At 41.0% G+C, this 26024-nt stretch overlaps 1 protein-coding gene across 4 annotated transcripts in view; it reads right to left on the reverse strand.

The window, feature by feature from the left end:
• Dzank1 (double zinc ribbon and ankyrin repeat domains 1) overlaps window positions 1-26024 on the reverse strand; it is a 93454-nt gene that overhangs the window by 13675 nt on the left and 53755 nt on the right. For 3 of the 4 annotated variants that reach the window (XM_045157357.1, XM_045157358.1, XM_004668707.2), the window contains 5 exons: window positions 14411-14527; window positions 13188-13352; window positions 10520-10718; window positions 3940-4043; window positions 423-497 (listed from right to left, as the gene is read on the reverse strand). In XM_045157357.1, the coding sequence (XP_045013292.1) occupies window positions 423-497; window positions 3940-4043; window positions 10520-10718; window positions 13188-13352; window positions 14411-14527 (660 nt within the window). The remainder of the gene's footprint in view (window positions 1-422; window positions 498-3939; window positions 4044-10519; window positions 10719-13187; window positions 13353-14410; window positions 14528-26024) is intronic. The other variant, XM_045157359.1, reaches the window with a different exon arrangement.

Consider the following 26024-nt stretch of genomic DNA (forward strand, 5'->3'; position numbering starts at 1 on the left):
CATGGCCCCCTCTTCCCTCAAAGGAATCTTTTTTTTTTTTTTTTTTTTTTTTTTTTGAAGCAAGGTCTCACTCTAGCCCAGACTGTCCTGGAACTCTCTCTTGTAGTCTCAGGGTGGCCTTAAACTCACAACAATTTTCCTACCTCTGCTACCCGAGTGCTGGGATTCAAGGCATGCGCTACCACGCCCGGCTTCCTCCCAAGAATCTCTACCATAGTTTCCCAACAGGCTCCCCCAGTCACTGTTGCTTTGATGTTTAGCTCAATTACTTATTTAATTCTATGAAACTTCTAGTATATAGTCATATTTCATAATGTTTGAATCTTTCCCTTTCTGTGGGTTACACAGAAGCATTTGTATAACTATATGCCACAACTTACTAGCTCAATACATTCACAAGTAATCTTTGGAGTATCACTTACCTTGCTTGAGACTTGAATATAATTCAGCCTGATGCTCACTTCACAGCCGTCTTCATGTACAGTAGCCGAGATAAGCTTTTAAAAGAATTTTGAATATGATGGAGAATGGAATTTCAAAGGGGAAAGTGCGGGGGGGGGTATTACCATGGGATATTTTTTATAATCATGGAAAATGTTAATAAAAATTGTGAAAGTAAAAAAATAAAAAGAATTTTGAAGAGAATTCCCAACTGTTGCTGTTTTTCTCATTACCTTGAAGCATATTCTAGAAATTCTGAGACACAGAACCTCTATATATTTTAAAAATATTTTTATTTAATTTATTTGTGTGTGAGAACATATAGGCATGCCAGGGTGTCTTGACACTGCAAATAAACTCCAGACACATGTGCCACTTTGTGTATCTGGTTTTACATGGGTAATAGGGAATTGAAGCTTGGCTAGTAGGCTTTGTAAGCAAGCACCTTTAACTGCTGAGCCATCCCCACAGCCCAAACTTCTATATATTTAAAAAATTTTACCCAGCACTCAGGAGGCAGAGGATTGCTGTGAGTTCAAGGCCAACATGAGACTACATAGCGAATTCCAGGTTAGCCTGAGCTAGAGTGAGACCGTACCTTGAAAAAACAAAGAAACAAAAATTTTTAAATTTATTTGAGAGAGAGAGGTATATAGGGAGAGAGAGAATGGGTATGCCAGGGCCTGTAGCCACTGCAAATGAACTCCAGACACATGCGGTACCTTATGTGGCTTATGTGGTTCCTGGGGAATCGAACCTGGGTTCTTTGGCTTTGCAGACAAGCTCCTTAACTGCTAAGCCATCTCTCCAGCCCCCAAAGTTCTATATTTAATAAAATATTTTAACACAAAAGAAGGCAAGAATATAGCCGGGCGTGGTGGCGCACGCCTTTAATCCCAGCACTCGGGAGGCAGAGGTAGGAGGATCGCCATGAGTTCGAGGCCACCCTGAGACTACAGAGTTAATTCCAGGTCAGCCTGGACCAGAGTGAGACCCTACCTTGAAAAAACCAAAAAAAAAAAAAAAAAAGAAGGCAAGAATAGAGAAGCAAGGGAACAAAAACAGATGAGATAATTAGAAAACAAAGAACAAATGGTAGACCCAAATCCAGCTAATTAAGAATAAACTAAATACTTCAGACATACTTTAATCAAACCACATGACTGAATACCATCTCCTTTGAGAAGGCATCTGGCCTTGATTGGGGGTGGGGAGGCAACTTTGCAATTCAAGAAGCTCACAGCTGAGCATCTTTCTCTGTAAGAAGTGAAAGGAACTTGAATTCATACAGAAGATAGCAAGTGTTTTGAGAAGGGGCAAATGGTAAATAGTTTAGGTCTTATGGACCATAAATTCTCCATTGCAAATGCTTCACCTTGTTGTAGCATCAAGGAGCCACATATAACATGTAAGTGGATGATATAGCTTTGATCCAATACAGTTTTATTTGCAAAACTAAGCAGTAGACCAGATTTGTCCCACAGAGCAGTCTGCTGACCTCTGGATTAAGGTAAAGAATTTACAAACTATCAAGATAGTTTATCAAATGAAATTGAGCAATACTTAAAAACACTGGTCTGTTTTGTGACAGGAGCTCATGGTTTGATCTGAAAATGTTCCTGCTAGTCTTGTGACAGAGAAAATGTTCTCAAACCAAACTGTCTCTTTGTAGTAGTGACTTGTACCAGAGAAAGGGCATGTGGCTTGGGATCTAACATATCTTCAAATATGAGTCCTCTAAGACATATCAGTGCAGTCTTGGGCAGGTTACCAAGACCTCTCTGGGCCTTAATTATCTTGGGTGTCAAATAAGACATGATATGAATACCTACTTAGTGTTAAAGAAAAACCCCACTAAACTTAGTGCTATTAAAAAATCACCACTTTGGAGCTAGAAAGATGGTTCAGTAGTTAAATGTTCTTGCTTGCAAAACCTTACAGTATAGGTGTGATTCCCCAGTACCCAAGTAAAGCCAGACGTACAAAGTGTCACATACATCTGGAGTTTGCAGCGTCAAGAGGCCCTATTGTACCTATTCTCTCTCTCACACACACTCTCTGTCCACTTGCAACTAATGAATAAGAATTAGAGGGATGGAGAGTTGGTTCCATGGTTAAGGCACTTGCCTGTGAAGCCAAACGACCCAGGTTTGATTCCCCAGGACCCACATAAGCCAGATGCACAAGGTGGCTTATATGTCTCGAGTTCATTTACAGCAGCCCATGTGCCCATTCTCTCTCTCTCTCTCTGTCTAGGTGCACCCATTCTCTCTATCTTCCTCTTTCCCTCCCTCTCAAATAAATAAATAAAAATAAAATAATTAAAAAGACATGGATGTGTGTGTGCACACATGCACATGTGATTTGAGAAAAAGAATAAAACAGAAATTAATAAAACATGACTTCATTATGTTCCTGGATTCAGATGACATAATAGAGTCTGTCTTTGCATGCTGAGGACTCAGCTGGAGAGACTTATGTAAGTAGTGGTGGCTATCCTAGTTTCTAATATGCCTGGCACTCTGAGCCACAATTACTTAAGGACTGGGTTCAGCTGGGACTACTGACTAGCCTTCTGCGTGTGTCTACTCCATGCGGCTTGGGCTTCTTAGAGCAGGGTAGCTGAGCTCCAGGGAGTGCTGCAGGTGTATGTGCTAAGCGAGGGGAAGCCACATAGCCTTGCATGGCCAGGTCTCAGGAAGTACCACACAGCTACTTCCACCACATCTATTAGTCTAGCAGTCACACACCCACTCAGGTTCAAGGAAGACACATCCAATAGCTATTATCAAGGCTGTCAAAGAACTTGTGATCATAAAAAAAATACTATCACAGCAGCAATATACCCCGTTGTAGGTTTGCTATGATGACTAACTGGTGAACATGATACTGAGGTGTAGTGCACTGTATCTCTTCCTCTTAGGACATGATCACTGTTACATACTAACATGTGGCTTACATGTACTCTGGGGTTGGAGAGATGGCTCAACAGTCAATGCTCTTGCCTACAAACCCTAACAACCCAGATTCAATTACTTGAGTACTGGGGAATCAAACCCATACTATAAGGTTTTGCAAGCAAGAACATTTAACTACCACGTGAGCCAGATGCACAGGTGGTACATATGTTTGGAGTTCATTTGCAGTGGCTAGAGACCCTGTGTACCCATTATCTTTCTCTCTCTCAAATAAATGAAATATTAAAAAATATTTTTAAAAATGCACTCTGGATGGACTAAACTGTTCTGGATCATTCAGTGCCATCAGAGTTTCTGCAACAGTATGTGGTAGTTAAGCATGAGATGCTCAGAACCTTATAGTCTCAAGTCAGGTGCTCCAGGAACAGTCTTCATGAACAAGTGATGCAATAGGGCAGTGTGAGGAGCAAAGTAGAGCAGAGGAGAAATGGGAAAGGAACTAAGCAGGGGGCCATTTCAGGCAAAGTCCTAAGGGAAGCCTAATAGTGATGCTCTGGAGTGGAAGTTCCATCTCACCCACCTTTCCCATTCTGGGTTCTGCAATCAAGGTCCGGAAATCAGGGTTGTTCTGAGCATAAGACCTGAGATGAGCAGAGATGTGATCCAACTGTTTTCTCCAGTAGCCTAAAAAATGAAAGTAACCCAGACATATGGATAATTCTTCTGAGTCTTTGAAAGAAATATGTCAGTGTGGAACACATACTCTCAAGCAGGTTATCTTTGTCAAACTGTGTTGGTCTGTCCTTCCTGAACCAGAAGTATGGACTAGAAGATGTTCCAGCTCCCCACTTATGACACCCAAGCAAGCAGATTACATACTCTCAAAGAACACACTTGGATTACTGCCCATGAAGTCTTTTCTTACATTACTCTATTTCACATAGAACTGACATATTTTAAAGGTATGGGTTTGGCAAATATATGTATCCCAGTCAACATTGTTCTCTGTTCCCCCTCCTAGTCTACACAGGTGTTTTTTTGTTTTTTTTTTTAAAGTCTTGCTCTAGCCCAAGCTGACCTGGAATTCACTATGTAGTCATCTCAGGCTGGCCTTGAACTCACAGTGATCCTCCTACCTCTGCTTCCTGAGTGCTGGAATTAAAGGCATGCACCACCACGCCCGGCTCTACATAGCTTTTTAAAAAATATTCTATTTGCAAGCAGAGACACATTCACACACACAGAGGGGAGGGGAAGAAAGAAACAATGAGCATCTCAGGGCCTCTAGCCACTGCAAATGAATTCTGGATGCACAGGCCACTTTGTACATCCAGCTTTAGTTGGGTACTGAGGAACTGAATCTGAGTCATTAGGCTTTGCAGGCAAGTGCCTTAACCACTAAGCAATCTCTTCAGACCTACACAGGATTTTAAGCACATTTGAATTAGTAGTCACAATTAAATCACGAGAGAATTCATGTGCACTTGGGTGTCTGGTTTCTAGTGTGCAGGAGGACAAGATGGCTCAGGGTCACTGTTCTGCCCAGACTGGACACCCTGGACAAGGAGTAGCTGATTGGAAGGAGACCTCAGCTAAGATGACAGAACTAGCTGGGTACTAGCTGGGATGGCTAGGCCCTTTTTCTTAGTGCTCTGTGCAGTCACTCAGATGCCTGAGTCTTTGTGTTGGTGTGGGTGGAACACCTTTTTCTCTAGCTGTCTTCTTTCCTCATTCAGTAATCCACCCTAACATCTTCACACAGTTCTGGCTTCATAGAGAATAAAAGAAGCCTTCATCCTTCTTAAGGCCTAGGCCTAGAGCTGTCATTGGCACCTCTCCTATCATTTCTACTGCCTACTGTAAGTCACAAGGCCATTCAGATTCTGAAGGAGGGAAACAGTCTCTCTTCTTGAGACTAGGAGGAATATGAAAAATCATCAGGCAGTTTCTGCAGACGGTCCACTATGGGATTAATACTACCATAGTCAAGTCCTGAGACTCATTCAGACTATAGCTGAGTTCTGACCCCCAGTACAGAAATCCCGAGAGAAACAGAAGAGCTGGGAGTGATTGATTTCTGATAACTTGAAGAGTTTGGTGCTCCCGTTCCTCCCTGAAACTTTTTTTTTTTTTTTTTGGTTTTTCGAGGTAGGGTCTTACTCTAGCCCAGGCTGACCTGGAATTCACTATGGAGTCTCAGAGTGGCCTCAAACTCACGGTGATCCTCCTACCTCTGCCTCCCAAGTGCTGGGATTAAAGGCGTGCGCCACCACGCCCGGCCTCCCTGAAACTCTTAAAAAAATACAATAGTGGGTGTGGTGGCACACAGGGGGAAAAAAGGGGAAAAAAAGAATAAAGAAAATATGAGCAGAACCTAAGAGATCTGTGGGAAACTATTGGCTATTCCAAAGTATTCATGAAGAGAGTTCCAGGAGAGGAGACAAAAACAAGTAGAAAGAATATTTGAAAGGATAAGGGTCAAACACTTCTCAGATTGGATTCATACTCAAGAAGCTAAACAAGGGCTGAAGCAATGACTTAGCGGTTAGGACACTTGCCTGCGAAGCCTAAGAACTCATGTTCAACTCTCCAGATCTCATTAATGCCAGATGGACAAAGGTAAGGCAAGTGCAAAGTCACACATGCCCACTAGGTGGTGGAAGCACCTGGAGTTCAATTTCAGTGGCTGAGGACCTAGCATGCCAATTCTCTCCCTCCTTCCCTCTCTCACTCTTGATCTCTCTAAAATAAATTTATTTTAAAAAGAAACTAAATAAATTCCCAGTGAGTTAAAGTCAAGAGATCCATGTCTACTCACTGGACATACACATCAATACATCTCTAATGACTAGGCTTACCTTTTATTTAAAGTGTCCTCACTTTTGGTTGGAGAATCTGTTCTATCTTACAGATGGAAGAGAACAAGGATACATCAATACATCAAAAACAGAACCTAAGGCTGGGCATGGTGGTGCAAGCCTTTAATCCCAGGACTTGGAAGGCACAGGCAGGAGGATTGCAGTGAATTCAAGGCCACCCTGAGACTACCGAGTAACTTCCAGGTCAGTCTGAGCTAAAGCAAGAGGTTACCTCAAAAAACAAAACAAGAGCCAGGCGTGGTGGCGCATGCCTTTAATCCCAGCACTCAGGAGGCAGAGGTAGGAGGATTGCCATGAGTTTGAGGCCGCCCTGAGACTCCATAGTGAATTCCAGGTCAGCCTGGGCTAGAGTGAGACCCTACCTCAAAAAACAAGGAAAAAAAATCAAAGACAGAACCTAGCAGAGTATGGTAGCCCACATCTTTAATCCCAGCAGAGGTAGGAGGATCACCATGAGCTTGAAGCCACCCTGAGACTACACAGTGAATTTCAGGCCAGCCTGGGATACAGCGAGACCTTGCCTCAAAAAAAGAAAGAAAGAAAGAGTCTAATGTATACCATAAGATGGGTCACCTCCACCTCATCTGCCCTGTCCCACAAGTCATTACAGAGAAAGCAGTAACATGAATACTGCTCTCATAGCTAGCCTAAAAATCAGTTCTGGGTAAATAGAGACAGAAACACTCAAACCTCATCAAAACAGAGCTCCAGAGTCTACAAAGAAAGCAACACTAAATCAGATCCCTATCTTGCCCTCCAAGACTCAGTTAACCTTGCAAAAGAGGGGTCAGAAAGCCTCAGCGTAGGTGGGGATAACCTGAGAGACCCACCCCTGCAGAGTCTGACTGTGTCCTCTTGATTCCTACAATGAATACCAATAACCCCACCAAAGAAGACCCTCAGCAGAATTGGGGTGGAGAAAAGGGGGTCGAAGAGTACAGCCTTTTAATAAAAAGCAATAAAAGGGCTAGAGAGATGGCTTAGTGGTTAAGCACTTGCCAGTGAAGCCAAAGGATCCCAGTTTGAGGCTTGATTCCCCAGGACCCATGTTAGCCAGATGCTTCTTTCTCTCTCTATTGCTCTCAAATAAATAAATAAAAATAAACAAATTTTTTAAAAAAGCAATAAAAAACACATTACACTGCTGAAAGACAAAGAGAGAATCGTGAAAGCATAAAGAAAGGGTTCCTCACTAAACAGCACATCTCTTAGCAGAACCTAAGGAGACCAGAAGACAATAGGATAATATTCAAAGTACTCAAAACTGTCAATATGTCCCAGGGAAATATCCTTCAAGTGATAATATGAAGGTATTATCAAACATAAAACAGAATTCACTGCTAACAGATATACTTTAAAAGGAATATTAAAGGAACTTCCTCAGGTTGAAAGCATATGACTCTAAAATCCCAGTGCTAGGATGAAATACCTCCATGAGTTGTTGGTCAAGGAGGCTCATAATGTCCCCCAAACAATACAGGCTATTGCCACTGCTCTTGGCTTCCCACTAGAACTAGATGCTGAGAACCTACTGCTTCAGACATGACAGGCTTCAACTGTAGGATACTGAGAAATCAAGCTAGAACCGAGTTGGAAGCTTCCTTCCTGATGGATAGTTTTCATAGCACCAGAAGATGCTATTTAGGGTGCTGGGGGAGAATAGTCATCAACAGTGTGCATAGCTATGTAGCCTAAATACTACATAATTTACCATCAAGGCAAATGTGCCTATTGGTGCAGCACTATTATGAGGATAGCTGACTGTTTCCTTTTTATAAAAGTTTAAGTTCAATTTTAAAATGTTGCTTATTTTCTTACTTATAAGCAGAGAAAGTGTGTGTGTAGGACAGAATGAATATACATGTGCTATGGCACACCAGGGCCTCTTGCCCATACTCCAAATTGCATGTACCACTTGGTGCATCTGGGTTTACATGGGTATTGGGGAATAAAACCCAGGCTGGCAGACTTTCCAACTTAGTGCCTTTAATTTCTGAGCCATCTCCCCAGTTCTGCTTTCTAATTAGATCAGAGAACTTGCTCCACAGAAAGGAATTCATGACTGATACTGTAAACTTAGTCAAAAGCCTATGGATGGGGAGGTTATTGGCCCTAGTCGGGGGAGGTACTATTGTTTGCTAAACAGACATGCTGTATCTATCAAACTGCCTTTTACATAGTCTTGCTTATGCCCAAACATTTGTCCTGTTCTCAGCCCTCTCAGCCTATGCCAGAGAATCTTCTCTTTGCAATATACAACCATTTCTTATGTTTTCCAGTTTTAAAAAATATTTATTTATTTAAGAGACAGAGCGAAAGAGGCAGATAGAGAGAGAAAAAATGGGCATGCCAAGGTCTCTAGCCATTGTAAACGAACTCCAGGTGCTTGTGCATTTGGCTTATGTGGGTACTGGAGAATTGAACCTGGGACCTCAGGCTCACAGACAAGTACCTTAATTGGTAAACCATCTCTCCAGCCCTATTTTCAAGTTTTTTTGAAATTTAATTTTTAAGGTATTCCCTAATGGATCCTCTGGATTTCACTGGAACCTGATGTAACATCCCCCTATAATTAGCATTATTATTGCTTTTCAATATTTTATTTTATCTTTATTTTTTATATTTTGTTTTTTCGAGGTAGGGTCTCACTCTAGTTCACACTCACCTGGAATTCACTATGTAGTCTCAGGGTAGCCTCAAGCTCATGGTGCTCCTCCTACCTCTGTCTCGCGAGTGCTGGGATTAAAGGCATGCACCACCATGCCCAGCTTAATATTTTATTTTTATTTATTTGAGACACAGAGAGAGAGAATGGGCATGCCAGGGCCTCCAGCCTCTGGAGATGAACTCCAGACACATGCACCACCTTGTACATCTGGCTTATATGGGTTCTTGGGAATCAAACCTGGGTCCTTTGGATTCGCAGGCAAGCATCATAACCACTAAGCAATCTCTACAGCCAAGCATTATTATTTCTGTGTGTGTGTAGTGCAGAAGACAACTCAAGGTGATACTTTTCACTTTGTTTGAGACAGGGTATCTCTTGTTGTTTGTTGCTGGGGAGATCACACTAGCTGACCTGTGACCTTCACAATTTTCCTGCCTGCCTCTCTTTGTTGTCTGTGGGCACATTGAGATTATAGATGTGAACACCAATTTGTGCCAGGCTTTATGTGGGTTCAAACTCTGTTGCAAGGCTTGTAGAGCAAGCACCTTTAACTACAGAGCTACCTGTCATGAAGAACAATCCAGTCTAGTCTTCCATTTATATGAAATATCCAAAAGATACAAACCCAATATGCACAGATAGTAATTAGTTTGACAGGTAAATGGGCACTTAGGGGAGGATGTGGGAGAAAGGACATGGTGAGACAACTTGAAGAGCTTTACTTTTGGATGATGAATGTTCTGGAAATAGTAGTGATGGCTATCAAATATTGTTAATGTGCTTGATGTCACTGTATCATGTACTTTAAAATAATTAAAATAGTGAATTTTATACTATATAAAATTTACTACAATAAAAAGTGAAAATAGGAAAAGCCAGGCATGGTGGTGCATGCCTTTAATCCCAGCACTTGGGAGGCAGAGGTAGGTGGATCACCATGAGTTCGAGGCCACCCTGAGACTACATAGTGAATTCCAGGTCAGCCTGGGCTAGAGTGAGATCCTACCTCAAAAAACTAACAGACAGACAAACAGCCTTGGCATGGTGGTGCACACCTTTAATACCAGCACTCAGGAGGCAGAGGTAGGAGGATTACTGAGAGTTCAAGGCCACCCTGAGACTGCACAGTGAATTCCAGGTCAGCCTAAGGTAGCACGAAACCCTACCTCGAAGAACAAAACAAAACAACAACAACAACAACAAAAAAGTGAAAATGAAAGCTGGGAGGCTGAGGTAGAAGGATCATTGTGCATTCGAGGCCATCCTGAGACTACATAGTGAATTCCATGTCAACCTGAACTACAGCAAGACTATCTAGAAAAAACAAAAAGGTGAAAATAGTAGATATTAATGATGATGCATATTCACAATTTCTCTATGCAACAAAAGGAACTCAGATGTGTCACTGGATTGATGAATGAGTCAGCATGGATGTGAATTAAAATATCAGACTAGTAAAAGTTTAAGGAAGAACTATTATTCAAACAAAGAAAATGACTCAAAAAAGAAAAATAAAGGAACTTACTTCTTAAATGAATCTAAAGAGAGAAACAACAGAACATTCTTTTCAGAGACAGTTTCCTCCTGCTAAAAGAGTCTGCCTCTCCCCTCACCTCTTCCTGGACTGACGGCTGTGAGGAGGGGTCTGTGGTCACTCATCTTCTCCTGCCTCTGCTTGTGAGATAATGTCTCCAGTTCCTTTGTTGCTAGGAGCTTGCTGGATGGGTAGAACAGGCCAATGGTCTGTGTGCCTATGTCCTTCTTAATCTCGGCACCACAAGGGACATTTAAGGAATGCCAGGCAGATCTGGGCTATTAGCAAAACAGAACACATTTAAAAATTAGAATATAATTAATCCTGTCTCTCTATTGCATTCATTGAAAACTATTTTAATCAGAATCAAAGTATCTCCATGGGGGCTACAGAGATGGTTTAGCATTTAAGGCACTTGCCTGCAAAGAAAGCCAAAGGACCTAGGTTCAATTTCCCAGTATTCATATAAGCCAGGTGCATGCACAAGGGAGCATATGTGTCTGGAGGTTTTTTTTTTTTTTTTTTTGCAGTGACTAGAGGCCTTGGGGTGCCATTCAACACCCCCTCACTGCTTGCAAAGAATAAAAATATTTTTTTGTTTTTGTTTTTCGAGGTAGGGTCTCACTCTAGCCCAGGCTGACCTGGAATTCATGATAGAGTCTCAGGGTGGCCTTGAACTCACGGCAATCCTCCTACCTCTGCCTCCCAAATGCTGGGATTAAAGGCGTGCACCACCATGCCTGGCATAAAAATATTTTTTTAAAGTATCTCCAAAATATTTCTTTTGTTGTTTTTGTTTTCCGAGGTAGGGTCTCACTGTAGCCCAGGCTGACCTGGACTTCACTATGTAGTCTCAGGGTGGCCTTGAACTCACGGCAATGCTCCTACCTCTGCCTCCCGAGTGCTAGGATTAAAGTCGTGCACCACCATGCCCGGCCTCCAAAGTATTTCTTTGAAACAAAAGTCTTTGCTTCTATTTCCTCCTTGCCTTATTTTCCTTACTCTTGTCTTTTCCAGTAACTCCTAGCTTGATCCATGAAGCCAGCCTCTTTCCCTTGGCCACTTATTAATTTAGCAAATTAACATATGCCTATGTCCTCCCTGGGACCCAGAAGGTATGTGTCCTCTCAGCTCTATAACTCAACAAAACACAGCCTTCATTACTCTATGACTGAATATGCTACACTCAGTTACTGGGAACCAACATTTTCTCTGTAGGACCTATGAAGACCATCATATAAGGTTGTATAGGCTGTGTACTGACCAATGTCATCTATAGGGGCACCATTTACTTCTCATGGTAGACAATATATATTTGCATATTTATTAGGATAAACTTTCTGGTAAAGAGAATGTTTAACAAAATTCAGTTTTCAACATATGGCTGTCAAGAGCCTTCAGAAAAGAACAGCTTTGGGGGATGGAGAGATGGCTTAGTGGTTAAGCACTTGCCTGTGAAGCCTAAAGACCCCAGTTCATGGCTCAATTCCCAAGGACCCACGTAAGCCAGATGAACAAGGTGGTGCATGCATCTGGAGTTCATTTGCAGTGGCTGGAGGCCCTGGCACACACACACTCTCTCTCTCTCTCTCTCTCTCTGCCTCTTTCTCTCTCTGTCACTCTCAAATAAACAAATAAAAATAAACAAAAAAAATTAAGAAAAAAGAATAGCTTTGTTTCACTTATACAAAAGTATTACATGGGCAAGTGGCCATCCCACAAGTCTTTGAGGGAAGAAGATTATGAGTTCCCTATAACTGAATACAAAGTGCTAATCACATGTGAAATCTATCTAATAATTACCAGCCTTTGGTTTCATTTACAAAGAGCTAGGAAGAAATCTGAAAGTTTTCATGTAGCTTAGAACAATTCATAAGACTGACAAAAAATGGGTTGGAAGAGGGAGTTGTGCTGAAAATGACCATGTGAATTATTCCTCAAAGTACACCCAGATGTTATTAATGCCTAAAACCTAACAGAGAAGGGAAAGCAAGATATTATGAGAAAGATCCAATTTCAAGGCCACACTGAGAGTACATAGTGAATTCCAGATAACCTGGGCTAGAGCAAGACCCTACCTTGAACCACCCCCACACACACACAAAGATGCAAGAGAAGTATATTCTATCCCATGCAGAAGAAATGTATTTCCCTCTTGTGGCATTATGTCCACTCACCTAACAATGCTACTGGACCTTAATCTACATCAATCAGATGCATATTTAGCTCTTTGATCTTTTTTTTTTTTTTTTTGTGGAGAAGTAGGGAATGTTTCCCTTTGTGCCCAGGCTGGCCTAGAACTTGAGCAGATTTTTAATTAAAAAAAAAATCTAATTTCAAATGGGAAAGTGTGGGGGTGGGGAGGGAGGGAATTACCATGGGATATATTTTATAATCATGGAAAATGTTAATAAAAATTTAAAAAAAAATCTAAGAGGACATAAATAAATCATATGAAAACCTACTTTTTTGGACAATGGAACACTCAGGAGCGGTAGATTGTTACTAGAAAAATTTTAGTACCAGGGACGAGATACCTTCCAGTGAGTTGTTGACCAGGGAGGTCCCTGATATCCCCAAAACATTACAGGTTGGACAACCTATACTGAATTTATTTACACATCTAGTTCAAAGTTCATGTGAAAGATCTGCATATTCTAGTTCTCCTCCCTGGCTGGGCTCAGAGGCCAGGAAATGCAGATGCTGTTACACCTGGGCACCAGTTCTCACCACAGTGCAGGCCTCACCTTGGAAAAAGGGCCATGTCCACAAGCAACTAGAGACAAGGTGTTGTCCATGCCAAATCTTGTCATGGACTTCACGTAAGTGCCACAGGAGCCACAGAATTGGGCAGACAGATGATTGCTAGCCCCACATTTAGGGCAAACAGAGTGGCTAGCAGAAGTTCCAACCTAGTGAAAATACAGAAAGTATTTTTGTGATTTTAGAGTTATAATTTTCTCATACAGATTATTCTCATAACATACAGTGTCTAGCCACTAAAATAACATATTTTCTGACCCTTTGGCTTAACATTTCAACCTCTAGAATTTATCCTAGAAATGGATAAGAACTTAAAGAAATATATTCCAGGCCATTTCTTTCTTTCTTTTTTTTTGAGGCAGGCCCAATAGACTGGCCTTTTTGTTTGAGAGAGAGAGAAAGAGCAAGCAAAAGAGAGAAGTGGTGTGTGCCAGGGCCTCCAGCCACTGTAATCAAACTCCAGACATGTGTGTCACCTTGTGAGCATGTGCGACCTTGTGCATGCATCATCTTGTGCACCTGGCTTACGTGGAATCTGGGGAGTCAAACATGCGTCCTTAGGCTTTGCAAGTGCCTTATCTGCTAAGCCATCTTTCTAGCCCTCTAGGCTATTTCTTACAGTACTATGGTTTTAGATGAAATAACTGGAAACAACCTATGTGTCCAGCAATAGGGGATCACCTAAATACATCCAATATATACAGTATGTCAGACAATGGAATAGAGTGAAGCTCTTGGAAAGAATGAAGAGGCCACTAACAAGATGCGTTACTGAGTGAAAAGAAATGGGTCAGTGTTTACACCATTTACCAGTTCCCTTACGATATGAGAGAGCATCTCAGATTCTCAGTAACAGTGCTTCTGGGGAGAGGCACTATATACTGAGATGAAAAGAGATAACTTCACTATACACCTTTTATTAATCACATAAAATACTCAGATAAACACATGAATACTTTGTAGAATGTTGATTAAAAGACAGACAAACAATTTATAGAAGAAATGCCAACAGTTAATAAATGAACAGATAGGTTTAACCACATATAAATGGAAATTAAAATGGGGATGAGAAAAAATTCAAAATTTTCAGTGTCATAGCAACTATTATCTCTACCTACAAATTCACAAATAGTGACATCACAAGACTGTCTCCATGGAGGAAGAGCATGCCTCTCCTAGGCTCCAGCAACAAGGTTTCAATACTCACTCCACGCCAGTCACAGAAGGTTGCTTCCCAGAGGTTCTGGCGACCACATCTGGAGCAAGAAATGCTCTCCCCATTCTGAATGGGTGTGGGAGGGACTTTCCCTCCATTGCGCATCCACTGGTGAATAAAATAAGTATTTAAGGGCAGCAGCAATGTTATATACTCCAGTCCCCACCCAGTCCAAAAAAGTACCAAAGCCTCCAAATAAAAGCCCTGGAAGTACATTATCCCCGCCCCCAAAGAGTAAAAGTACAGTGGATTCACCATTTAATAAATTACCTGAAAGGGTATTTATTCTTTAATATCAGGTCGTGCCTCAGACATCTTGACACTCCTCCACATCAAACAAAGGCTGAGAAAGCTTATTGTTGACCTACTAGCACGCTACTAGTTACCCAAGGCTGTATGGAGAGCAGAGCTACCTTAGGGGCCACAGCTGAGATTTATCTTCTATCTTCTGGGATTCTGGTTTCCATAGGAAAATGTCTATTTGTTTTTTAATCTTGGTATGCAAAAATGATAGATGACAGATTTGGTCACATTTATACTCTAAGAGCACATCTTTGCTTCATACTGTAGAAAGGAATTTGCAAGCACATAACATATTGCTAATGATTTGTTTGTTCTGGGTTAACCTTTAGCCTACATGGCATCTCAGCAGGATTTGAGATTCAACAGCCTTGGGAGTCTGTAAATACCTACTACACAGGTAAGCGATAATGAAAAAGAAAGTGCAGGAGACCATAAAGAAGCACCACCACCATCATCTTGGGAACGGCTACCGATCTGACCAAGGGACAAATCTGGAATGATTAACTGTCTTTGGATTACCTATAAAGCATGTCAAGTGGGGGTGGGATGGGGAAGGCAGACTTTGGGATGTTAGTTTTCTGGCTCCTCACATTGCTAGCTCTTTGAATAAACATGGCTGTAGTGACAGGCAACATGAACTGCAGTATTCTACTTACAAAAATAATTATTTAGCCAGGCGTGGTTGAGCATGCCTTTAATCCCAGCACTTGAGAGACTGAGGTAGGAAGATCACTGTGAGTTCAAGGCTACCTGAGACTACATAGTGAATTCCAGGTCAGCCTGGGCTTGAGTGAGACCCTACCTCGAAAAGCCAAAAATAACAATAATAATTGTTATTTGATTTAGGAGCCAAAGACAAAATTGTTTCACAGGAATCTATAAGACTGGTAGGCAGACCTAGGTCAGAATCTTTGCTCCTTGTACGTACGCACTATTGTCTATCAAGAGATCTCCTCTCTTCACCACATGAGGGTATTAGCAGGGGAGACAGTTCCTTGACTGCCTGCTCTGTGCACCCTCTTGTCAACCCACACAGTTTGACACTCTCCATTTCACAGAGGTGGGAAATGAACTCAGTGAGGTTTATAAAAGCAAATACTTGAACCCAAGCACCTGATTTCTGTCCAGGAATTCACACAACCCATCAACATGACACTGTCCTCACAGGTCTACAGTGGATTTCAGATGACCAATGGCACATTAGTATATAAGAATGCTCAGCACAGAGTCAAGTTCTACAATCAAGTTTTATTCTCTTCTGGCTTTCTGATTTCTATAAGAGAAAGGACTGTAACTTCAAATTTTCTCACACAAGTGGCCTTGGCATTTGGAATTCATTCAAATCATTACTGAATCAATAAATAACTGACTCAATCAATAATTGAATATTTACCATCACATATTCCATGTATAATACGTATATAAGAGAGAAAGCACTTTCTAAGGACAATTTTCTCTCAAAGATGGCCACTTTAGTTAACTGCATTTGCCCAGCTGAATCTTGTCAGGGCACCTGTCATCCTAAAGCAGAGCCCTGTCCAGACCAAGTGCATCAGCCCCTAACAGAGAGATAGTCTGTGTCCATGTCTCTCATTTCTGTGCAGTTGGAGGTGGATTCTTGGGTAAGTCAATAGAGAGACTATTAGAACACTTTTGCTTTTACATATCAATTATTAAAGTTTTGATAAAGATCTTGACAGCCTGGGTTCCTAAACACAAAGCTTTCATATCTTTCATTGAAATATATTAAAACTGCTTTAAAGAAAGAAATGTTATCTTACCCCATCATATTAATGCTGCTAAGCAAAGAAAAGACATAAAGCTTAGATGGAACAAAGATCACTGCTTTATGATAAACATTCTAATTCTCACTTATGAATTCTCATAAATTATTCTGACACAAATACAGCTTTTAAAAATATTAGATTTTGGTATTAGTACTAAAGCATAGATGAGAACCAGAAATAATTATCGAGTTGATAATTAATAAAATCAACTTAAATAGTTTTACTATTTATATAAGAAGTTCAGGGGCTGGAGAGATGGCTTGGCAGTTAAGGCACTTGCCTGCAAAGCCAAAGGACCCAGGTTTGATTCCCCAGGACCCACATAAACCAGATGCACAAGGGGGCACATGCATCTGGAGTTCGTTTGCAGTGGCTGGAGGCCCTGGTGTGCCCATTCTCTCTCTCTCTCTCTCCCCTCTGCCTCTTTCTCTCTCAAATAAATAAATAAATATATTTTTAAAAATTATTCTTATTATGTAAATATATATTTTCTTTTCAAAACTGAGCATGAAAACAAACTGAGCTGACAAAATCAATCAGAAAACACATACTTTCTGAAATCAGGTCTGATAGAATTTTAGGGTAATCTTTTATTTATAAAAGTTTAAAAAAACAAGGTGGAAGAAGAGATTCAGTGGAGGTGGAATTTGGGAAGGGAGAAAAGGAGGGTGGTGGGAGGAGGACTATGATCATGGCATATTATTTATATGTGTGGAAGTTGTCAATAAAAAGTTTTGAAAAATAAGATGGACTTTTTCTTTTGGTAATGATAAAAGTGAAACTTCTCAGATATAAAGTTTCCTCATAACATATACAGGCTCAGGCAAATGACAGACACATAGACTGTGACAGCAGCATATACAAGGAGAAGGGAAGTTATGCAAAGGTAGTTCTAGTCTTCATAGCTTTTGGCCTGTGGCTAAGGGCACAACACAATGCATATGAGGTGGGGTGGGTGAGGAGAAGGCAGTATTTCTAGTCACAGAAACTAGAAAACTAAAGTTGGCCATAAGTACTATCTTTGCCCCTCCCTTTCCTATGTATTTGTTTATTATACCATTCTCATAGAGCTCACAATGGACACTGGTGTAGAATACATAGCTATAACATGAAGGGTAAAAGGAGAGGGATACAAACCTACCTGGTAGAGAACTCTCACAATCACATTTATGTGCCTAACAAAATACGTGATACAAAAATTTATCAGAATCACAATCAGAGGGGGTCCCCCACCCTGGTAAGCATTTTAAAACTTCAAATGACAATGAAAATTTATAGGTGTTTTTGTATATATCATGATGCCTTGATACCCATATTGTGGAATGGTCAAATCAAACCACCAACCATATATAGTTCCTTGTGTAATTATCTTTTTTAATAGTGAAAACACTTAATATTTGGTCTCTAAAGCAAGTTTCAAATGCATGACATGTAATAATATTCAACATGATTAATAATTAACAACTGTAGTCTCTAAGATATACAACAGAGCTCTTGTGAACTTATTTCTTTAACTAAAATGGATTCTTTTACCAACATCTTCCAAAATTATTGCCTCTCTGCTCATCATTTTACTCTCATTTTCCATGAGTTTGATGTTTTCACATTCTGCATATGTGAGATTATTGGCATAGTGAGTATATGAGATTATTGGCATAGTGAGTATATGTCTGCCTATGCTTGGCTTATTTCACCAAACATTGTGTCCTCCAGGCTCAGCCATGTTATAGAGGACAGGAATTCCTTCTTTTTAAAGGTGGGCTAGTACTCCATTCTGCATACATACCACATTCTCTTTATCTGTTCATCTGCTGATAGACAAAGGTCAACAATGCATCTTAGCTATTGTGAATAATGCCACAATGAACATGGGGTACAGCTACCTCTTTGACATACGGAGTCCATTTTATTTGGATATGTATCTAGTTTAAGGTATGTCCATACTGTTTTATACAATATGAATACTAATTTACATGCCCACGAATGGAATATGAGCATTCTCCTTTCTCCGCACCCTTATCAGCATTGGTTGTTTGTCTTTTTCAATAACAGCCATTCTCACTGAAGGCAGGACCACACTGGAGTTCTAGTTTACACTTCCCCAGTGTGGCGGTCTGAATATAAGTATATGACCCCCCCCAGCCTCGGGTGTTTTTTATTAAGTGTATGATTTCCCCCCAGCCTCAGGTGTTTTTTGTTTCTTTTTCTTTTTCTTTTTTTTTTTTTTTCGAAGTAGGGTCTCACTGTAGCACAGGCTGACCTGGAATTCACTATGGAGTCTCAGGGTGACCTTGAACTCATGGCGATCCTCCTACCTCTGCCTCCCAAGTGCTGGGATTAAAGGTATGTGCCACCACGCCCGGCTCTCAGGTGTTTTTATTAAGTGTATGGGCCCCCCCCCCAGCCTCGGGTGTTTTTATTAAGTGTATGACCTCCCCAGCCTCAGGTGTTTTTATTACATGTATGACCACCCACAGCCTCAGGTGTTTTTTATTAAGTGTATGAACCTCCCCCTCCAGCCTCAGGTGTTTTTTTTTTTTTTTTTTCTCGAGGTAGGATTTCATTCTAGTCTAGGCTGACCTGGAATTCACTCTGTAGTCTCAGGGTGACCTTGAACTCACGGCGATCCTCCTACCTCTGCCTCCCAAGTGCTGGGATTAAAGGTGTGTGCCACCATGCCCGACTTCAGGTGTTTTTTACTAAGTGTATGCCCCCCAGCCTCAGGTGTTTTTTATTAAGTGTATGCCCCCCAGCCTCAGGTGTTTTTTACTAAGTGTATGCCCCCCAGCCTCAGGTGTTTTTTATTTAGCTTCCTAATAAGTCTTCAGCAGGCAGAGCCCTACTAGGTTAGATATGTCACACGGAAGACCTCAAGTGTAACCCTACGAAGTATGAAGAAAGTCAGGTAATGCTCTAGCTGTTGCCTTGCCTCTCTGCTGTGGATCTATAAAGTGAGCCAGGTTCTTTCACCATGGTGAAGCAGCCCGTGGAATCTGTGAGCCTGAAATAAACCCTTTCCTCCTATAAGCTGCTTCTGGTTGACTGTCCCAGCAATGAAGAAAAAAACAAACAAACAAACAAAAAAAAAAAACCTGCAATGCCTGATAATTAGTGATGTTCAATTTAATTTTTCTTTTGAGAAGTGTCTATCCAGGTCCTTTGTTCAACTTTTAGCTAAGTTATTCCATTTCATGTCATTGAGTAGTTTTTGTGTTTTCTCACCAGACACAATATGCCATTATTTTGCTCCCATGTTGAACGCCGCCTCTATTGTACTGGTTCCTTTACTGTGTAGAACCCTCCTACTTCTGTGTAACCCCATGTATCTATTTTCAAATTTGTTGCCTATATTTTAGGATCATATTCAAAATATCAATGCCCTGGAGGTTTTCTTTCACATTTTTTCTATTAGTTTTCAGTTTCAAGTCTTGTTAAATCTTTAAATACACTTTGAATTGATTATTCTACATGGAGTAAGAAGAGCATCTAGTTTCATTCTTCTGCATGCTGATGTCCAGTTTTTCTGGAAAAATTTATTGAAGAGATTGACATTTCCATAATTTGTATTCTTAGCATCTTTGTCAAGAAATCAGTTGATGGGTTGGAGAGATGGCTTAGCAGTTAATACATTTGCCTGTAAAAGCTAATGACCCAAGTTCGATTCCCCAGTACCCACATAAAGCCAGATGTACAAAGTGGTACAAATATCTTGAGTTCTTCTGCAGTGGCTGGAGGCCCTGGTGCACCGGTTCTCTCTCTCTATGCTTGCAAATGAATAAAATAAATTTTATAAAAATCAGTTGATGGGAAGATGGCATCCACCTAACCATACTGCACCTCCTGGGGAAGGAAAGGAAGATGGATGCAGATTCTAAGGAGAGAACCAGCCCATCATACCTCACCAGGGCCCCAACTGAAACTACGAATAATTGGGGAAACAAGCGAGAGTGCTGCTTTCTTGGTGGACCTGGTACCATAACAAGGGTGAAGAAGATAGACACACATAACACTCAACTTCTATCAAACCAGATATCCAGAGACACAGAGGCTCCCAACACCTCATCACTGAAGCATACCTAAAATGAACCTAACATGGCTCAAGGAAGTTTGAGGAAGAGGGGGCAGAAAGAATGTCAAGGCCACACATTGGGTCATGATATACAGAGACACTGTCTCTACCCATAACTGATGACTAACCCCACAATGCATGGCCCATATTCCCCAACAAGGAGGGTCCCTGCAGAGGGGGGAAGGACAGGGAGGAGGCTAATGATGATACCAACTTGACTGTATACACTGAGTACAAAACTAATAAAAAGAAAAAAATCAGTTGATGGGGCAGGAGGGATGGCTTAGCAGTTAAGACGTGTGGTTGGTTTGATTCAGGTGTTCCCCATACACTTAGGTGTTCTGAATGATAGGTTCCTAGCTGATGGAAATTTGGGGATTAATGTCTCCTGGAGGAAGTGTATCGTTGGGGGTGGGCTTATGGGTGTTACAGTCAGTTTCCCCATGCCAATGTTTGGCACACTCTTCTGTTCCTGTTTTCCATCTTATGTGGGCCAGAGGGTGATGTCCACCCTCTGCTCATGCCATCATTTTCTCCTGCTATCATGGGACTTCCCCTTGAACCTGTAAGCCAAAATAAACCTCTTTTTTCCCCCACAAGCTACTCTTGGTTGGGGGATTTCTACCAGCAATGAAAGCCTGACTGCAACAGTAAGGTGGTACTAAGAGGGGGGCTGTTGCTAGACACCTGAGTGTGTGGCTTTGGCCTTTTGGAGCTGATTTTCAAGAGGAATGTGGAAGGATTTGAAACCTTGGCCTAAGAGATGCCTTTCAGTGCTCTAAATACAACTTATGAGGGTGAGAAGGAGTTTTGCTTGGACTGGGCTAGCAGTTTGTATGAAAAGTTTGCTGTTATGCTCATGTCCCAAGAAGTTGTGCAGGGTTGCTTTGCGTAGAAATGAACTTGTGTGAGCAGAGGGATATGGCACAGAAAGAAAAATCTTAGAGTTAACTGCTGCCATTCAGCTGCAATTGAGACATTACAACCTTTGAGATTGGGCCAGCTGACCTGCACTGGAGCAACAGGAAGAATGTAGACTCGTTTGAAGGGACCTAAGTGCTCAAGGAGTGTCCTGTTCTTCAAAGTCTGCTTTATTTCCTGCTGGATTAACAAACTGGCACCCTACCTGGCATTGCATAGTATAAGAAATGCAGGAAAGATACGGTCATTGAGTTTGCCACATGGTCTTGTGTTTTGGAAATGGCCATAGGCAGTGTGAAGCAGGTTTGCTGGATGCCTGCATGGAGACCCAATGGGGCTATGAGGATGAACCGTGAATTGCAATGGAAACCCAGTGGAGTTGGTGGGATCACTAGATGGCTGCTAAGGAAAGCTGCTGACCCTGATGAAGTTTTCCAGGACTGTGAGTAGCCTAGCTGGAGGAGTGGAATTGGAAGTCCAGAGACCTGTTGCTGATTAGAATTATTGGACTGGGAGCTTCTTCCACTAACTAGAGTTATTGGACTTGGAGCTACAGAGTTTGGTATTTTCCCTGTTTAAATCATGAGTATTTCTTTGTTATGCTCAATGCCATCTTTTGTAGAGTGAATGTTTATTCTGTGCCATTATGTTTTTTTGGGGAGGGCGGCATGTTTTTGGTATTTTGGCTCAGTTAAAGGATCCTGGACTATGGGGATATATGAACATCATTGGAATTGATAAAAACTATGGGGACTTTTAAAGTTGGACTTTACAACATGTGTCAATATCAGTTTAGGAATGTGGTGGTTTGGCCGGGCGTGGTGGTGCACGCCTTTAATCCCAGCACTCGGGAGGCAGAGGTAGGAGGATCGCCGTGAGTTCGAGGCCACCCTGAGACTCCATAGTGAATTCCAGGTCAGCCTGGACTACAGTGAGACCCTACCTCAAAAAAAAAAAAAAAGAATGTGGTGGTTTGTTTCAGGTGTCCCCCATAATCCTAGGTGTTCTGAATGCTAGGTTCTCAGCTGATGGAGATTTGTGAATTAACGCCTCCTGGAGGGACTGTATGTTGGGGGTGGGCTTATGGGTGTTATAGCCAGTGGCCCCTTGCTAGTGTTTGTCACACTCTCCTGTTCCTGTTATCCACCTTATGTGGGTCAGGGGGTGATGTCCACCCTCTGCTCATGTCATCATTTTTCCCTGCCATCATGGAGCTTTCCCTCAAGCCTGCAAGCCAAAATTAACCTCTTTTTCCTACAAGCTGCTCTTGGTTGGGTGATTTCTACCAGCAATGTGAATCTGACTGCAATAAGGTGCTTGCATGCAAAGCCAAAGGACCCAGGTTCTATTCCCCAGGACCCATGTTAGCCAGATGCACAAGGGGGCACATGTATCTGGAGTTCATTTGCAGAGGCTACAGACCCTGTCACACCCATTCAGTCTCTTTCCCCCTTTCTCTGTTAAATAAATACATGAAGAAAAATAAAAATTTTTTAAAAAAAATCAATTGATGGTATTACTGTTAGCTTCCTGTTCTGGTTTGTTTTTTTTTTTTTTTTGTGTGTGTGTGTGTGTGTGTGTGTGTGTGTTGTTCACGGTAGAGTTTCGCTCTAGCCGAGGCTGACCTGGAATTCAATATGTAGTCCCAGGGTGGCCTCGAACTCACAGCGATCCTCCTACTTCTGCCTCCTAAGTGCTGGGATTAAAGGTGTGCACCACCATACCCAGTGCTTCCTGTTCTGTTCTATGGGCTTGCATATGTCTTTATGCTAGTACCATGCTGCTTTGGGTATTGTGCCCTTGAAGAACATCAGGAAGTACAATGACTCTAGTTTTGTTCTTTTTACCCAACAACATTGCTTTGTATATTCAGAGTATTTTGTGATTCCACATGAACTTTAGGATTCTTTTTAAAAATATGTTATTTATTTATTTGAGAGAGAAAGAGATGCAGATAGAGCATGGGCACGCCAGGTCTTCCAGCCACTGCAAACAAACTTCAGATGCATGTGCCACCATGTGCATCTGGCTTACATGGGTCCTTGGGAATTGAATGTAGGTCCTTTAGCTTTGCAAGCAAGTGCCTTAACCAGCGAAGCCATTTTTCCAGCCTCTTTTTTTTTTTAACTTTCTATAAAAAAGGTTACTAGAATCTTTAAAAATATTTATTTGAGAGAGTAGTCTGTATAACATTCCTCTTAGATATAACAGATATTTACAGAAAACTGTACCTAATGACAGAGCATACATACTTTTCAGAAGCATCTAGCATGTTTTCCAAATTAGACTACCTACTGGGCCACAAAATATATCCCATTAATTAAAAATAACAAATAACCCAGAATGTGTTCTCTGACAACAACAAAATTAATATTTGAGTTAACAGTTACATAATTAGAGAAAGGTTATATGTTTGGAAATTAAGTAAACAACAAATAAATAAGATATAAGTCAAAGAAGAAATTATAGAGAAATTAGATAAAATTTTGAATTGCATTCTAATTTATAATAGCAATGCAAATGCTATCTTTAGAAATTTACAGTTTGTGCTAAAAAAGAGAAAAAATTAAAATCACTGATTTAATTTTTTTAAAGTTTAATCAATCAGAGGATCAAATTAAACTTACATTAAGGAGAAATGTACAACAGGAAACAAAATAGGGCTGGGGGATGGCTTAGTGGTTGAGGTGCTTGCCTGGGAAACCTTATGAACACAGGTTCAATGCCCCAGTACCCATGTAAACCAGATGTACATGGTGGCACATGCATTTGGAGTTTATTTTCAGTGGCTAGAGGCCCTGGAGCACCCATTCTCTCCCCACTCAAATAAGTAAATAAAAACTTAAAATTTAAAAAAACAGGTGGAACAAGGACTTTTGGGTAAGATGGTGGCATATTAGCCACACCAAAGCAGCCTACGGAAGGAAATAAACAGAAACACAGCAAAATACACACTTCTACTGAAAAGTGAAGGTGTTTAAGTTATTATCAACCATAGTTAAGAAGCAGGAGAGACCAAGACACCAAGATCTCACAAAGGAGGAAACCAGCCAAAATCCTGCTGAGGCAACAGCAGCCCTGATCCATGAACCTGCCCGGGTGGTGGCACAGAATGGTAGGAGCAGAAACAGGTGAGGGGATTTTCCACTCACATCAGCCTCCTCACAAAGTCAAGAAACTGGAAAAGGAAGCCAGCAGAGGCCAGCTGAGCAGCTGCTGAAAGAGAATACAAACAGGACCAGCGAGCAGCTCTGGCACAACTCCAGGCACCCTGCTGCTTTAGATGAAATGCCTGACAAAGATTTTAAAAAAATGATTATATCTATGTTCAAAGAAATTAGAGGCATCAAAGAGAAAACAAACTCCTGAAGGAGAATACGGGAAGCCAACTTAATGAAATAAGGAGGTCATTACAAGACACGAGTAAGGAAATAGAAATAATGAAAAACGCCAATCAGAAATACTAGATATGAAAAACAGAGTAAGTCAAATAGAAAACCCTGTAGAAAATATCACCAATAGAATGGATCAAGTAGAAGACAGAATGGCAGGTGACAAACCTAATACAGTCCAACAAAGAAAAAGACAAACTAACAGGAATGCATGAATGGGAATTTCAAGACTTTCGGGACACTATGAAGGGATCAAATATAAGAATTCAGGGTATAGTAGAAGAAGAATTTCACTCCAAAGGCATAACAGGTATCTTCAACAAAATCATAGAAGAAAATTTCCCCCAAGTACAGAAAGTGATGCCAATAGAGATAGAGGAAGCCTATAAAATGCCAAATATACAAAATCAGATAAGACCCTCACTGTCATATTGGAAGTAGATTACAAAACACACAAACCAAAGAAAATATATTGAAAGCAATTAGAGAGAAAACTCAAGATACATACAAAGCCCATCAGGACATCAGCAGATTACTCATCACAAACTTTAAAAGCGAGAAGGGTGTGGAATGACGTATTTCAAGCTCTGAAAGATAACAACTGTCAACCTGCAAAGCTATCCATTCAAATGGATGGAGAAATAAGAACATTCCACAACAAAAGCAAACTAAAGGAATATATGACAACAAAACCAGCTCTGCAGAAAATACTTGAAAGGACCCTCCATGCTGAGAGAAAGAAAAGCACACACATAAGGAACCTGAAAAAAAAAAAAAAGTGTACTCAAATACTACTTAATATAAGAGAGCAAAGGTAAAACTGGCAGAACTACAAAACAAGAAAAATGACAAAAATAAACACACACCTTTCAATAATAACTCTTTGTTGTTTTTAAATTTTTTTCTTTGTTTTATTTATTTATTTATTTATTTATTTATTTATTTATTTTGGTTTTTCAAGGTAGGGTCTCACTCTAGCACAGGCTGACCTGGAATTCACTATGGAGTCTCAGGGTGGCCTCAAACTCATGGCAATCCTCCTACCTCTGCCTCCCGAGTGCTGAATAACAACTCTTAATATCAATGGCCTCAATGCCCCAACCAAGACACCAGGTTAGCAGACTGAGTTGAAA

This window comes from Jaculus jaculus, chromosome 8, assembly GCF_020740685.1.
Source record: "Jaculus jaculus isolate mJacJac1 chromosome 8, mJacJac1.mat.Y.cur, whole genome shotgun sequence".
In the NCBI taxonomy this organism is placed as follows: Eukaryota; Metazoa; Chordata; class Mammalia; order Rodentia; family Dipodidae; genus Jaculus; species Jaculus jaculus.